The following is a 14,478-nucleotide window of genomic DNA, read 5'->3' as shown; positions in this document are numbered from 1 at the left end:
GGCTTATGATACCACTATCGTAGAATCTACCTACAGCTGAGGAAAGTAAGAGGAAAGGAATACAAGGTTACGCCATGCCCTGCACTTCAACTTTTCGTGGCAGACGACCTAGTCAGCCCTATCTACCACTGACCCGGACCATTAGCTTTCCTACATAAATCCTTATAAGAACCGATCGATACTTGGCTGGTACCGCTTGCCTGGCTGCTCTTCACCCTCGGCGGCAACGGCGTGGTGGGGATAAACTCATTCTTAGAGGCCTGACTTTTTGCCGATGCGCGCGGAGGGGAGGCCGGAGGCGGGTGGGAACCTGTATCGGGGACGGGACGGAGCGGGAGCAGAGAGCTTGGAGCAACTTCGACGTCGGCGTCAGTCACCTTGGATGTCGTCGCTCGATCCGGATCCCAGTCCTCGACCGCGCTGGCTCTCTTCTCCCGCTTGAGAGTCTCGACAGTGGTTCGCAAGATACTAGTACTAGTAGGTACTCGTTATCTCGGTGGTCTTGGTGCTTGGCAATCGACGAAACGAGGAGTAATGCCAAAAGAAGGAAAGGAGGTGCAGAGAATCTAGTCATCAACCATCAGATATATATAGTCAAGTCGTCCTAATTAAGTTGTCGGCGTCATGTCATTTGGAGTCAAGCGGTCTCTCTCAAGACCTTTTGTAGTCAAGGGCTCTCGCAGTCAAAGCATCAGAGTTAAGCAGTTTCAATCAACACGCAGTTCAACGCGCGGTTTGCATGTTGCAAGCAGCTGATCATAAGCCAACACGCAGTCAAACAACTGACGCATTGCAAGCAATTCAATCAACGTAATATGTAGCAATCAGGGAGCTACAAGCAATTCGACCACATGCAACGTACCTTACATTCACGGCTTTGCAAATTCCTCAACCAAACAGGTTGATCAGAAGCATCTCAACGCAACCCCTTTTCGCTGATCTCATTGCCCACAGCAGTCTCCATCTATCTGGGTGAATGGTGAACAGACAGCACCCCTGCGGGCGCTGTATTTCAAGCTCTTGTACGGTCGCCGTCTGTATCCCAATCAAACAAGCCAGATGCTTGGCGAGGCTACAAACAAGTTGTGACCCTGCGACTGTTCCGCCCGGTTCGATGATGTTACTAGAACCCAGGTCTCTGCACCGCCGTCTATCGCCCACGCCACTTCTCAGTCATGTAGATTGTATGCCCCAAATATCGGGTGAGACAGCTCCGTGATTCTTCCAGAGCTTCTCGACAATCTACATAACACCTGGCTTTGCCCCTGATCAAGGGGCTCGCTCCCATATCCGCACACCAAGAGCTACTCCGCTGCCCGTGCATGCTTTCCGGTTTTATCAGCCCTCAGCATCAATCTCATAGCTGTTTGATTTGTGCTTTGGCTGGAATTTGAATTCGGGAGGAGCTGGACCCAGGAACATTTCACTAGCATGCTCGTTAGCTAAAAACACGTCTACCCTCAAACTGGTACGGTCCTGTAGCGCCCACCTGATCTTGATCCAATCCTTGTAGTTCTTACTTGCAAGCAGTGTCTCAAGGTCGTTTCGGCCACGATAAGCGGGCGGCCTCTCGTTCATGTTGGGCGGGAGGTATTCCAGAAGGCCAATGGGCACATAGCGGTGGAAAAAGCTCAAGAATTCGAGAAGGAATCGTCTTGTGTAGTTGAGGCCGAGTTCGTCGGAACCCCAGGCCTCGATGCCGTAGCGGGCAAATTTCTCAACGTACGTCAGCCGTTCCGACGCTGACTTGTCCAGATACTGCCCGGTCTGGATCTCTTCAAAAATCCACGGCTTGATGATTGCGCCTCGACCAATCATGACACTGTCAACCTTTGCCTTGTCGAGATGATCATAGTAGTCGACGTGCGAGTAGCAGTCGCCGTTGCCGAGAAAGTACATTTTCCCTCCGTTGGGCAGCGTGTTCTCCTCGACTTGGCGGACGGTATCGGCTAGGTCGTCGCACTTCTCGTTATACTGCTTCACCAGGGCGGCGCACTCGGCGATGTAGCTCCAGTTGGCAGCCCGCGTGTACCGCTGTTGCCTGGTCCGCCCGTGCAGCGTCACGGCGGCACACCCAGGAGCGCCGAGAACGCCGCGCATGTCCTCGCTTCCAAGCGCCAGACGCTCAACCAGCTTGTGGGCCGTGAACTTGTCGTCCCTGACACCCATGCGGATCTTTGCCGTGATTGGTACTTCTCCTGACACAGCGTTCATTCCCCTGATCATCCGCTCCAGCTTCGACGGAGCATCCAGAAGCGCTGACCCGGCTCCCGACTTGTAGACCATATCGATGGGGCAACCGCAATTGAGGTCGATCAACCGAAGATGGGGCAAGAAGCGAGACAGGACCTCGGCGGCTTTGATGGCCACCCACGGGACGTTGGCTGCAATCTGCGCGCCAAACTTGAGGTCTTTCGTGTTATCGTAGCCTTGAACAACGGAGCCACTTGGGTTGAAGAGCGGTGGGGTTATCTCGGTCTCATGCGCCCTCATCAGTGTCCAATCTGCTTTTTGACCCTGTAGTAGCGGCAGCCCAAGGGCCATCTCGGAATAAGTCACCTGGGCACCCAGCTCGACGCAGAGACGGCGGAAAGGGAGGTTCCCCTGAGTCGTCAGAGGAGCAAGAACTGGCGTTTCTCGACCAAAGTATATCCTCCTTTTTTCGGATGGTTTGAGGGGCGGCTCGACATACTGCGCCCTATAGTCTTTAGAGGCATCCTCGTCGTCCTTTTTCTTGTGGTAATGTTCCCGTAATAGTTCGGTATCCTTGGCAAGCCAGTCCAAGTACTTGTCGGACTTGTCTAGTGCCACACGTTTTCTAGAGAGGTCAATCTTGACGCTGGCTGGCACCACGTTCACCACCCCAGGCTTGACCTCGCCGACATCGCCGTCTCCCTGATCCGCTGTCGATTCGCTCCCGACGCCCAAGACTACCAGCTCTGATCGGCCGTCTTCATGTTTGACCTCTTTCATGTGGCTCCCCACAAAGAGGCAGCGCCAGCCGGAAGGGCACTTGCCGTACTTCTCGAACACAGGGCATTTGCCCCCGAAAGTGGTGAGATCGGCACGGCGGCCCTCTTTAAGGTATTTCCGAATGTCGTGCAGGGCATTGCAGCGATCGCCTTGCTTGCAAGGCCGAGGAGAGAACTCAGGAGTCCATGCCACTGAGTTGCATAAACGTTGGGCGTCTGAAAAGGTGCCAAAATCCCTTTCCTTGTTTTGGCCGCCCTTCTGCTTCTTCCGTTTCGCGCCTTTGCCGGGACCCTGCTGGAGGCCCTGGGCATCCGGCGCAGTCCGTCCCTCGGCAGCATCGTCGTCGATGTCCTCGGTCTCACCCCCTGATTTTGTAGCTTGACTGTGTGCCAAGACGAGATATCTGAGGTAAATTTATTAGCTACAAATATGAATCGGGAGTGCTTGCCTACGACGCACTCTTCCTTGATGGGCGCAACTCCTTTGACTCTGGGCCTTGGGGCCTTATGAGTTGTACCCTGCGAGGCTTGCGATGTCTCATCGATTCTGACCCTCTTAGCGGCTGGTTCATCAGTAGATGAATCTGGAATCTCAATGGGCAAGGCGTTGCTCGCAGTCCCGTCCGCAGGCCGCTTCGTCGGCTCTATGGGGTCCATTCTCGCTGCCACCAGTCTCCGTTTACGAATAGAGGAGGTGGAATTGATCTTATGTAGTTTGGGAATCTTTTGACTGAAGACCCCGGAGATTTAAAAGTATCAATTCTTCCAAGAGATCAACATGAAATCTTCAAATGAAGTGAGTGTTTGCCCCACAGCGGGGTTACAAAATTCACAGTGTTCTGTAACGCTGTGTAAGACTGTAAGTACGTAGGTACTGTACCTACGTAAGGTATTTACAATAGGTACAGCAATGTAGATTGCACTGACCGAATGGACCAATTGGTGTGAAAAGTTCGTATGTATCCTCCGAGCATTGTGAACGTTGCCGAAGCGCTGGTCTTCCAACTGGAACAACTCTCAAGCGGGGATCTCGAATGGCATACGGCGTTGTAGCATAAGCCTTGTGATGGCCAACAGCTGGGCGTCTGATTGTCTGACGTTACTGGCTGCGCTTCATCCCAGTCGGCAGGTTATTATTCAATCAGCGCATGGCCCGAAGCTTGAGGTGCGTGCTCTGGAATTGCTGGTTAATTAACACGAGAATACAACTAGCCTAGTAAAACAGTTTGACGTTACATTTCGCCCGCGGCGAAACATGAGAACACGGAACCTGGGCAGCGAGGTCACGAATGATCCCTTGCAGAGACAACGGCCGTCTTTGAGGGTTTTTATAGGATCGATGTGGGTGGCGGCGGATTCACTGTCATGCCGCTAATTACAGCCAAGCCGAATACCAGGGCAGGGGGCTTCCGAGGGCGGCCCTCCCTACAGAGTAAGGGAAAGGTAAAACACGAGACGAGAAGCCTGCGACAGCGTTGACCAACCTTCCAACTTGAGACATCAAACCATCAACAAACCTTACCTCGCGTGGACTAGAGACAAATTTTGCTTCACAGCCTGACTTTTCTACAAACCCTCCTCAGGTCTCGGAGTAACGGTACTGAACGATTTCGGGCTTCTTCTCCCGCCAACCAGGGTCCGCTGGACGCCTCTCAAGCCCGCGGCCCCATCCTCCCACTGGGGGTTGCTGTCCGTCCGCCGGGGGTTGTCCATGCCCGAGAAATGATCATTCGACCACACAATGGCTGAGCAGGCCGGAGCAGCGAGGCGGGAGAGGCCGCCCGAGTCGCCGCAAAAGATCAAAGTCGTGCGCTCGCAAAAGATCGCCCAGATGACGTCGCCCACAGACACGCGACCCCCTCCATCGGAGCTCTACGACGCCGCCGAACCGCAGGATCGCGCGCCCCCGATACCACGCTCCCACACCCCCGGCCACCTCTCGTCCAAGAGCCAAGACCGCCGCCACAGGCCCGCCGATATAGCCGTCCGCCAGCGCTCGCAGTCGTCGGCTACACCACCAACCACCACCGCCTCCTCGTCGTCATCATCAGCCGCCGTCCCAACCTCCCTGCACATCTCGGCCGCCTCCTTTCCCATTCCCCCTTCATCCACCAAGACCCCGACACCGACCTCGGCCGCCCGGCAAGGGAGCATTGCTGCCTCCGCCGAGAGCGGTGACTCGTCAGTCAGCAGCAGCAAGGAGACGAGCGGGGGGAACAATGCATCCACCACATCCACGGCGCGGCGACCGACAGCGCTGCGCTCCACATCGGCTATCGCGGGCCGGCCGGGGGCAGCAACCGCGGTGGGGTCTGCGGCAGCAGGAGGAGGAGGAGGAGGAGGAAGCTCGGTAGTCGCACGGGTGGGCACGGGCCGCGGGGCGCCGGCGCGCGGGGCCGAGGTGTACACGGCGTTTCCGGCCATGGCGGATGCGCGGACGGCGCCCGATGTGCCGGCGGCGCCGTCGTCGGGCATGTACTGGAGCCGGGCGCCCGTATCTGGGGCGCCGCACACGGCGCTGCGAGCGCACACGACGACGCTGGTGGGTTCCAACGTCTACATCTTTGGCGGGTGCGACTCGCGCGCCTGCTTCAACGAGCTGTACGTGCTCGACGCCGACGCCTTTTACTGGTCGACGCCGCACGTCGTCGGCGACGTGCCCGTCCCGCTACGCGCCATGACGTGCACCGCCGTGGGGAAAAAGCTCGTCATATTCGGCGGCGGCGACGGCCCCGCCTACTACAACGACGTCTACGTGCTCGACACGGTCAACTTCCGCTGGTCCAAGCCGCGCATTCTGGGCGACAAGATGCCGTCCAAGCGGCGGGCGCACACGGCGTGCCTGTACAAGAACGGCATTTACGTGTTTGGCGGCGGCGACGGCGTGCGCGCCCTCAACGACATTTGGCGGCTCGACGTCAGCGACGTGACCAGAATGTCGTGGAAGCAGATTTCGGCGGGCTCCTCTTCTTCCTCCTCCGCCGGCGGAAGCGGGAGGTCGTCCTCCTCCAAGGAGGACCGGCCGAAAGCCCGCGGCTACCACACGGCCAATATGGTCGGCGGCAAGCTGATCATTTACGGCGGCTCCGACGGCGGCGAGTGCTTCAATGACGTGTGGGTCTACGACGTTGACACGGACATCTGGAAGGCGGTCCACATCCCCATCACGTTCCGCCGCCTGTCGCACACAGCCACCATCGTGGGATCCTATCTCTTCGTGATAGGAGGCCACGACGGGAACGAATACTCCAACGACGTCTTGCTGCTCAACCTCGTCACCATGTCCTGGGACAAGCGCAAGGTCTATGGTTTGCCCCCGAGCGGGAGGGGTTATCACGGCACCGTCCTGCACGATAGCCGACTGTTGGTGATTGGCGGGTTTGACGGCAGCGAGGTGTTCGGCGATGTATGGGTGCTGGAGCTGGCGGTTCATGCCTACTATTCGCAAATCAGCCATTTCACCATTGAGGTCTAGGTCCGTTTCCCGTGCCGTGTCACCCGTGCGTGGTGCTGGATGCTCCAAGGGCTTTGAAGTAGGCGGATAATAAGAACGGCGTCGTGGGTGTATTGGAAAAGTGAGCGGATTCAGGAAAAATGAACCGGATTGATATAAACAAGGACTTTTTGTCTCTATTAGATGGATGTATCCACGAGGTCCAGCCATCTATGACTGATGATATGCTCTATCAACTTGTCTGGATTTCCAGTGACCCTCTTTAAAAGCAGCCCCGGCAGAGCCGTACTTAGCTGTACAACGGCGGGAAAGAAAGACACCAAACGCCATACTGTACACTTTACCCAATCCAACGCCATCCAATGCATTGAGAGAGGAGGAATGTTTCGCGCAGGGAATCTGCGACCGTACTAAATCCCCGGTCATCGGAGCCTCATAATCGAATAGAGCATCTAGGAAGAAGCCTCGCTTTTCGCCTGGTGCTGGACTTGCGCCTCGCGTTGCTTCTTCTGTTCCTCCATGCGCCGCTCCTCGGCGGCAACCATCTCTGCCATAGCAAGTCAGCTTGGGCACTCTTTTACCTAGGTAGCATTGAAAAGGGTTGAAGGGAAACACATACGCTTCCAGAGGTCTGCGCCTTCATAATCCTCCTTTTGGATCCTCTTCTCGATCATGTGCTTGTGGGTAGGGTCGTTGGGATCGACGACCGTGACCGTCTCCCAGCGGCCCTTGCCGGCCTTGGCGTCGGCCGTCTCGAAGGCAGCCGTCGCGATCAGGACGGCGAGCGTGAGCCCCTGGGCGTAAACACGGGCCTGGACAATCTTTTGGCTGGTGCTGAGGTAGCGGTTGCGGCCAACCATGGCGAGGGCGAGGCCCATGGAGGCGAGCCAGGAGGCAAAGACGATGCTGTAGCGGTTCTCGCGGCACCAGTCCAGCAAGCGCTGGCGCTCCGTCTGCTCGGCGCGGCGGGCCTCCTCAGCGGCGCGGTGCGTGGCGTCGAGATAGTTGTGCATGCTGTCGTGCGACCGCTGGTAGTTGATGCTGTACCGCTCGGCCACGACTATGGCGCCGAACGTGGCCGACGACGTCACCAGGAACGACCGGAACGGCAGCGTCAGGGACCGGAAGGCCTGGTATCGCCGCGACGCGCCAATGACGCCGGCAAGCCCCAGTGCGAGACCGGCGGTGCCACCAACGAGACCACCCCTAATCACCTGTCCATAGTGCTCCTGCTCTTCTTCCTTGCTGATGACCTTCATGGCGGCGGATGTTTCTGGTTCGACCTTGTTTGCGGAGAGGACACTCAGAGATGCGAAGGCTAGGATTTACATGAAATCAGCCTCTGTTTTCCTTTTGTTCCCGTCTGCGGCGTAGATCGGGAAGTTTGGTGGCGCCGGAAAATTGTGGTATGACGAGATCGGTCTCGGCGGAGAAGTGGGACGATTGATTGCTTCTAACGGTTAAGTGGATCCAGACCTAGAATGCTCTTTTTGCCTGCTTCTTTGCCGCAACGCGATGCGTAGCTGTACAGAGTAAGGTAGGTATTGTATATACAAGCATTTGTCGGTAAGGCGCGATTGCTAAGTCGCTCTAGATATATATCGTTGGAAAGAGAGGTAGAGACGTTGCATCCTTTTTTTTTCGGCATACGTAGACTATCGCAGGCAAAACAAGACTTGGGACGAGCTTGTGATGAAACGGTGATGTCTTGCATCCCCGAGGAAATCTGTGATGTCAGGCGAATTCCGAATCTTCCCCGTGGAGCAGCATCGTATGTGCGCGCCAAGGGTCCTGTGCTACCTTGCATAAAGAGTAACGACAGCTACTCTGTCGAGTCTGTCGAGTCTGTATGCATCCTGGGCTATTTTTGTGGAAGTTGCTGCTTACGGCAACGTCTCTATGTGATGCTGCGGTTGCTTACACATGGACGTGTAATGTAGGGCAGTGGTGGAAGATGCCGGCCGAACACCGAAAAGCGATCGAGATTGCCCCACTGTCGCTGCCTTCGCCAGTTACCGTTCCGTCAAGACCCGGAAGCGTCCGGAGCCGGCTTTGGGACATCGACGGGACCAGTACCTACACTACCTCCCCACCCGCAATTTAATTGGCACTGCAAAACCTCAAGAAGGCAGGAAAGCATCAACAACACACTTGAAATCACTGCAAATTGGATACCCAAACAAACGCTGGATAGCTTTTCAAGTGCCAATTATCTCGATATCGACTTCTATATAGTCTTCAAAACATTTATGTATTGAATATACCCTTTTGTTAATACTTTTGTAGCTTGAAAAAGCGGAAGACCGTTTTTGCAGTGCCAGTTAAATCGCGGGCAAGGGACTACCTTAGGTAACTGCGTCAGGGACCGTACAATATACCTCCATCCACCAATTGGTCAACTCATGCCCAGGACGCTCGAAAATCGAGGGCTGGTAGAGGACGGAATACTATGTGACTACTCTGTACATCGTAGGTACTTGTACAATACCATGCTGCTCGTGTATCGCTCTTGACTCTCGAGATTCATCAGGCGCGGGTCTGCTTGCCCCAATGAGTGAGTGACGAACAGATTGAGACTCGAGTAACAAGCTGGAAACTCATTTTGAGGGTGCAAGATCTTCCAAGGCGGCCGGAATCTACTATTGTATAGTGTGTACAGCATGTACAGTACAGTACATGCAGGACTGCCCCCTGCACATTTGCGGCTTTACACTCGGCCCTACACTTCAATTTGATGAATGCACGCCAGATGGACTGTCTGTCTGCCACGACCCGATCCGTTACCTAATCAAGGGACTTGTGGTTCCCGTCCACCGCGCGTTCTGGAACTTGGGTGGAATTTTGGAGTCCCCAGGCAACCAGGTAGGGGGGGCCTTCAATCAAGCCCGGGCGCGAACCTTCGTCTTGGGAGTCTCGAGAGAGTGTACGTCGAGATGGTCCGCACTCCACAGGCTCTGTTTCAACTGTAACCCTGACCCTGAAACCGAGCTGGACCTTGAGCAACACGGCGCCATCAGAGACGTGCTGGGAAAAATAAGTGTATATATGTACATACGTACGGAGATGCGGATAATGCTCTTTACATGATGCCTTGACAGACGGTTTATCATGACGAGAGAGGTGCAGTTCTATATTGCTTGCAGACGGCCAGCCGGGCATGGCTGAAATGCTGACGCCATCGAGGGCAATCAGTGACATGTCAAGCTTAAAGAAGGTTGCATTCTTGCAAGGGGCGTGGCCCAATTGTCCCTTCTCCCCTGCAGATCTCACTGTGCTTCTTTGACTGTTTGTACCGCTATACGCTCTGGCGCTTCTCAGCACAAGCAACATGACCACAGGCATGTTGACAGCTCCTTGCTAGGGAAAATCTGGGGCTTTCTCTTTACACTACAATACTTGCATTAACGTTGCACTCCTCGATACACTACCACAGTAGAATCCAGTCGAACAAGTAGAAGAATTGCGCACCCTAGCCGAGCCTAGCGCACAACGGGCCCAAGAACCAAAGCGTTTCCTGTTGCAGGGGCTCCCCGGAATAAAGTCACCGCTCTCGGGGAAGCCGCGACCAGACGTTCTTCTCCCAAGCAGGCGGCAGCCCATCTTTGGAAGCATCAAGTGGGTGACCGGAAGCACTCATTACCTCGAGGCCTGCAATGTACAAAGTACATACTATACACCGCAGACAAACACACAAGCTCCCGCCGTGGCTACACCAGTAAATCTAGTCCCTACCAGCAAGGAGAGAAGCGGCATGGGGCTTGAAGACGCAATGGGGGGGCGGCGAACGGCGAGAGGGTTTGGGTTATGACTCAGTCACTGTCAAAGTGGCAATTGATCTTGCGGCTTTCCTGCAGGTTGGCTGGTGTATGCGCTTGGGTGTATATAAAAGGTATTACTCTACACCATGGCGCTGGTTCCATCTCTCAGAGGCTCTACCTATCAGTAGAGGTAGGCACCATCTTACAATAACGTTATCCCTTGAGACGTCGCTCCGGTAGAGATGCATAGTAGTACATAGGACTTTGAGATGTCTTGGGCAAAATTCTTTGGTTATACGAAGTACGAAGTACATACTGTACATAACGTACCCACAGTACATACGATGCACACGATGTTGTGCTGGTACTCTCCGTACAAAGACTTGTCTCCAGGTCGGTCTTCACTACTACATATCATTCTTAGCAGAACCTCGAGACTGACGTTATCGTTCAGATTCTGTAGCCAAGTCACAAAATCGCAGATATAATCACGGATTCCAACGATTCTACGTGTACATACCTCCGTACAGTGTCGAAAGTGTGTTCTTGATCTTCAACAACGACTTGATGGAACTACTCAGACGTGCAGTGCGTGCATGCAGATTAAGTGGATCCAGCGCCGCTCCTTGGGCGACAAGCCAAGCCATCCCGGTCTTCTGGAACGGGGGCTGGCGGACCGGGCGGTCGGCAACGAGCAAGGTTGTGGTTGCACCTCACTTGCTACTCTCACAATGGGCACCTCCTACACCCTTTTTACTTGTACAGTACGAGTATAATACATGATTGGATTGCCTCGAAGCAGGACGAGTCGCTCTCAAGTACAGTACAGTACATTACTACGCGCGATATTAGTAGGGTTTCACCCCAAATTTGGTTGAAGAACATGGAACATAGAATCCTGCATGTACATACCTACCTAAGGTTAGGTATATACTGTGCTGCACGGGGCTCTGAACGTCAACTTCCAAGGTCGACAAGGCTAACTTGTCTCGAGCTTGTCTAGCTACCCTCCTTGATGTAAGAGTGTGCCTGGGCCAGCAGCTCATTCGCTTGGAGGTTTCGGAGCACTTACCGGAACACTTACCGATTCTTGCCATCACTGCTGTCACCCAGTTAACTTATCTCTCATCCTTTTTCCCTTTGCCTACCCATCCAGATCGGGGCCTTTCTCACATTCGTGCTTTCTCAGTGACGATGTCGGTCGTAACTCATCCACTGCTGTCACCATTTATCATCTCGCCGTGTACATCGTCGACTGTTTGGTTCACACTCTCGGTAGTGTAAGAGCCGCCCTTTCATCTTACAAGCGGCACTCGACTCCATTCTACCCTCAACTTTCGGCAAACCCGACCCTAGGCATTGCGGTCCATTGAGCGCACTCGAGGTGGGGTTACTGTACTGTACTGTACTGTGCAGCACTGTATGTTGGTACGCAGGACCACCTACAGTACCTAGTACCATTGCAAAGAAGCAGCCCTGACGCTGACTTGCAGCAGAAGGGAAACTCGATTCCTGAATGACAAAACTGACTGACAGTGAAGCGGCGATAACATCATTTCCCTTAGTCCTTTTCCCCGTTACTTCTTTTTCTCCCTTTACTCCTTTTTTACCCTACATTGATTGGCGAAATTTATTGCTCGCAAGGCGGAGCTGAAACGAGCGAGCGCCTTGTCCCTGGTTCCTCCGTCGTTACCGTTTCCGTTCCACCTCTCAGGAGCCCGAGGTTCCATCCCGCATCCGAGGCTAGGCTGCGCTATCCACATTCGTCAGGTCCTTGTTGCCATGCGGCGCTCCTGGTTTAACGGGTTTAATTCGAAGACAAGCCCCGAGCCTGCGGAGCCCGCTGTGGTGCCCCATCGAAATAATCACTGCAACCACCGCACATGGCCTCCAGCCTCTGCCTCTGTCTCTGCCAGTGATTCGCCTTCTTCTCTCCATCATTCGTCGCCTTCGCCCTCACCAACACCCCAACCGCCGACTCCGCGCGACCCCGACCTTGGACTTGGCCACCCCAGCATTTCAGCGTCCATCGCCCCCGCCAAGCCGATTGCCATCACAGCACTGCCGGCGCGAAATATTTCTCCCTCTGCGTCACCCACGGCGAACGCGCTCAATTACATCGACTTGGCTCACGACGACGCCGCCCACTGCATCCCCCGCCGCGTTTCGACTCTTTTCGACTTTGAGACCGCGACTGATCTCGGCATCGATACCGACATGACCACCGGTCCCAACCTCGACTCGGCCGCCGGCCGCAGTCGCCATGACTCGTTCGTCAGCGCAGGTGCCAAGCCCATCTCCATGTCCAACCCGAATCGCGACCATGCCAACCGCGGCCGCCGTGAGAGTCTTGCAGGCAGCATGATGGGCGGCATGAGCTGGGGAGGCATTTCTGTTGGGAGTTTTATCCGAGAAGAGTAAGTTTATTGGACAAGATCTTCGTCCCGCTTTGTCTGTCAGCCGACGACACGAAACCCGTTCCGGGGTCTCGGTCGGGGTTGCCGCGCATTCCAGAGTCAGGGCTAATATGCCGACAACAGCATGGTCATGACGGGCACCTCGCCGTACGTAAATCACCAGTCCGGCTCCTACACTTCGTCTTCGTACATTCCCAGGTTGGAAGCCAGCTTTATGCGCGACTTTGTATGCTGCGACCGCACATGGCCGACGCTTCATGATCTTCTACAGCACTACGAGGAGAATCACCACGCGGCGGCAACACCAGGCGGCTCGAGGGATGCCTTCGGCAATACGAGTCAGACCAACTCCCGCGGTCCCGCGAGTCGCGCCACGTCTGTCACCCCCTCGGTAGGAAGGGCGCAACAGGCGTCACAGTCGATGCATGGCTTCCCCCAACAGCGCCAGGTCGGCGCGGGCATGGGCATGGGCGGGATCGGGCAGATGATGCGACAGCAACAGCCTTCAGCGGCTTCCCAGAAGTCCAACACGCTGTCCCATATCAATGATGACATGGACGCCGTTGGCGACATGGAACTAGATGAAGCAGTTGGGCCGATGGACATGGATGACAATCAGCGCACCATTCAACAGACCCGCCAGCTCTTTGGTCAACAACAGAGGCCCCAGTTACACTTGAACAGCTCCGTGCTTCCTCACCAAGCTCTCCGCACCTCGCAACCTCCCACTCCCGCAGCTGCTAGCTTTGGGTTTCAGAACAATCCGACCGTCTCATCCGTCAACACACCGACTCTGACAACCCAGCAAGGACTGCCGCAGAGGGGCCAACAGTTCGCTCAGGATGGGAATGGCGACGAGGACGACGAGATCCCTGGTATGCCCATGAAGATGAGCCTTGGCAACCTGAATTTGGGTCTTGGATTCGGGGCCTTGGGTACGATTGACGATCCCGCAAAGCGCCTGTATAGCCCCGGCGGAACGACGCAGATGACCAGCCAACAGCGGGCTTTTGATCAGCAAATGCAAATGCAACAACAATTGCAGCAGCATTTGCAAACCATGAACCTTGACTTGAGCCAGTTCCCAGCGGGCACCGACCCGGCAATGCTCTTGCAGCAGATGACAGCACTCATAATGCCGCCCGCTGAAGAGCACAAGCCGTTTAGGTGTCCTGTCATTGGTTGTGAAAAGGCTTACAAGAATCAGAATGGCCTGAAGTAAGTCGTTCTGCTCGTCCAAACGCTATCCTTGGCCTGATAGACTAACCGTCGTACCAGGTACCACAAAACCCACGGGCACTCTACACAACAGCTGCACGAAAATGGCGATGGCACCTTCTCGATTGTGAATCCGGAGACCAGTACACCGTATCCTGGAACGCTAGGCATGGAGAAAGAGAAGCCTTTCAAATGTGATGTTTGCGGGAAGCGCTATAAAAACCTCAATGGGCTCAAATATGTAAGTTTGTCGAGTTCATATCTTGGGTTTTGCGGCTGGGTGCTAACAGACTGGTCAATGAAGCACAAGCAACACTCACCAATGTGCGATCCGGATCTGAGGGCTCAGCACCAAACTCTGCTCTCTTCAATGATGCAGAACCCAGCCACGTTCCTCGCTCTTCAGCAAAACCTGCCCAACATCACCGAGGATACGATGCACTAGTGGCTGGTAGTTCTCAATCGCAAACCCCGTTCGACCGTGTCCTCGGCATCGATCCCCAGATATGCCCCGTTGGGTCCGTCTGAGGTTTTTCGCTGGCTATTTTCTTCGACCGAAAAAAAAAAAAAAAAAGAAAGAAAAAACACGGAAGCAACCCTTCTCCTGTTATTTGGGCTCGGAGCCAGCATTTTTCAGCATATGGTTTGGCGTTTTGCTT

The 14,478-nt window shown here is 54.9% G+C and overlaps 5 protein-coding genes across 5 annotated transcripts; 3 read left to right on the top strand and 2 right to left on the bottom strand.

Moving 5' to 3' along the window:
- Positions 1-1,338: 1,338 nt before the first annotated feature.
- On the bottom strand, positions 1,339-3,629 carry N656DRAFT_710746 (FMN-linked oxidoreductase; the record flags this gene model as incomplete). Its single annotated transcript, XM_064811699.1, has 3 exons — positions 1,339-1,426; positions 1,490-3,376; positions 3,433-3,629. The coding sequence occupies 3 exons, from the start codon at positions 3,627-3,629 to the stop codon at positions 1,339-1,341; spliced, it is 2,172 nt and encodes a 723-aa protein (XP_064669562.1).
- A 1,084-nt stretch (positions 3,630-4,713) lies between these two features.
- N656DRAFT_710562 (galactose oxidase) lies at positions 4,714-6,447 on the top strand (the record flags this gene model as incomplete). Its single annotated transcript, XM_064811685.1, has 1 exon — positions 4,714-6,447. One exon carries the CDS (start codon positions 4,714-4,716, stop codon positions 6,445-6,447), a length of 1,734 nt encoding a protein of 577 aa, XP_064669561.1.
- Positions 6,448-6,878: 431 nt separating this feature from the next.
- Positions 6,879-7,685, bottom strand: N656DRAFT_798854 (uncharacterized protein; the record flags this gene model as incomplete). Its single annotated transcript, XM_064817810.1, has 2 exons — positions 6,879-6,973; positions 7,046-7,685. 2 exons carry the CDS (start codon positions 7,683-7,685, stop codon positions 6,879-6,881), a joined length of 735 nt encoding a protein of 244 aa, XP_064669560.1.
- Positions 7,686-10,246: 2,561 nt separating this feature from the next.
- On the top strand, positions 10,247-11,028 carry N656DRAFT_134132 (uncharacterized protein). The gene is made up of 2 exons (XM_064808595.1): positions 10,247-10,577; positions 10,639-11,028. Exons 1-2 carry the CDS (start codon positions 10,454-10,456, stop codon positions 10,965-10,967), a joined length of 453 nt encoding a protein of 150 aa, XP_064669559.1. The 5' UTR covers positions 10,247-10,453; the 3' UTR covers positions 10,968-11,028.
- Positions 11,029-11,966: 938 nt separating this feature from the next.
- On the top strand, positions 11,967-14,264 carry N656DRAFT_790133 (uncharacterized protein; the record flags this gene model as incomplete). The annotated part of the gene is made up of 4 exons (XM_064816848.1): positions 11,967-12,601; positions 12,725-13,819; positions 13,880-14,060; positions 14,124-14,264. 4 exons carry the CDS (start codon positions 11,967-11,969, stop codon positions 14,262-14,264), a joined length of 2,052 nt encoding a protein of 683 aa, XP_064669558.1.
- Positions 14,265-14,478: the final 214 nt, after the last annotated feature.

Source organism: Canariomyces notabilis (assembly GCF_033297395.1).
Source record: "Canariomyces notabilis strain CBS 508.74 unplaced genomic scaffold N656scaffold_13, whole genome shotgun sequence".
Taxonomy (NCBI): Eukaryota; Fungi; Ascomycota; class Sordariomycetes; order Sordariales; family Chaetomiaceae; genus Canariomyces; species Canariomyces notabilis.
This window is presented reverse-complemented; position numbering and strand designations above follow the sequence as displayed.

What these genes read in the sequence shown, in the direction of transcription:
- N656DRAFT_134132 (XM_064808595.1), top strand. Translation starts at nt 10,454, where the DNA reads ATGTCTTGGGCAAAATTCTTTGGTTATACGAAGTACGAAGTACATACT. An exon ending in GTACAAAGACTTGTCTCCAG is followed by an intron (nt 10,578 to 10,638) that starts GTCGGTCTTCAC and finishes GTTATCGTTCAG; the next exon opens with ATTCTGTAGCCAAGTCACAA.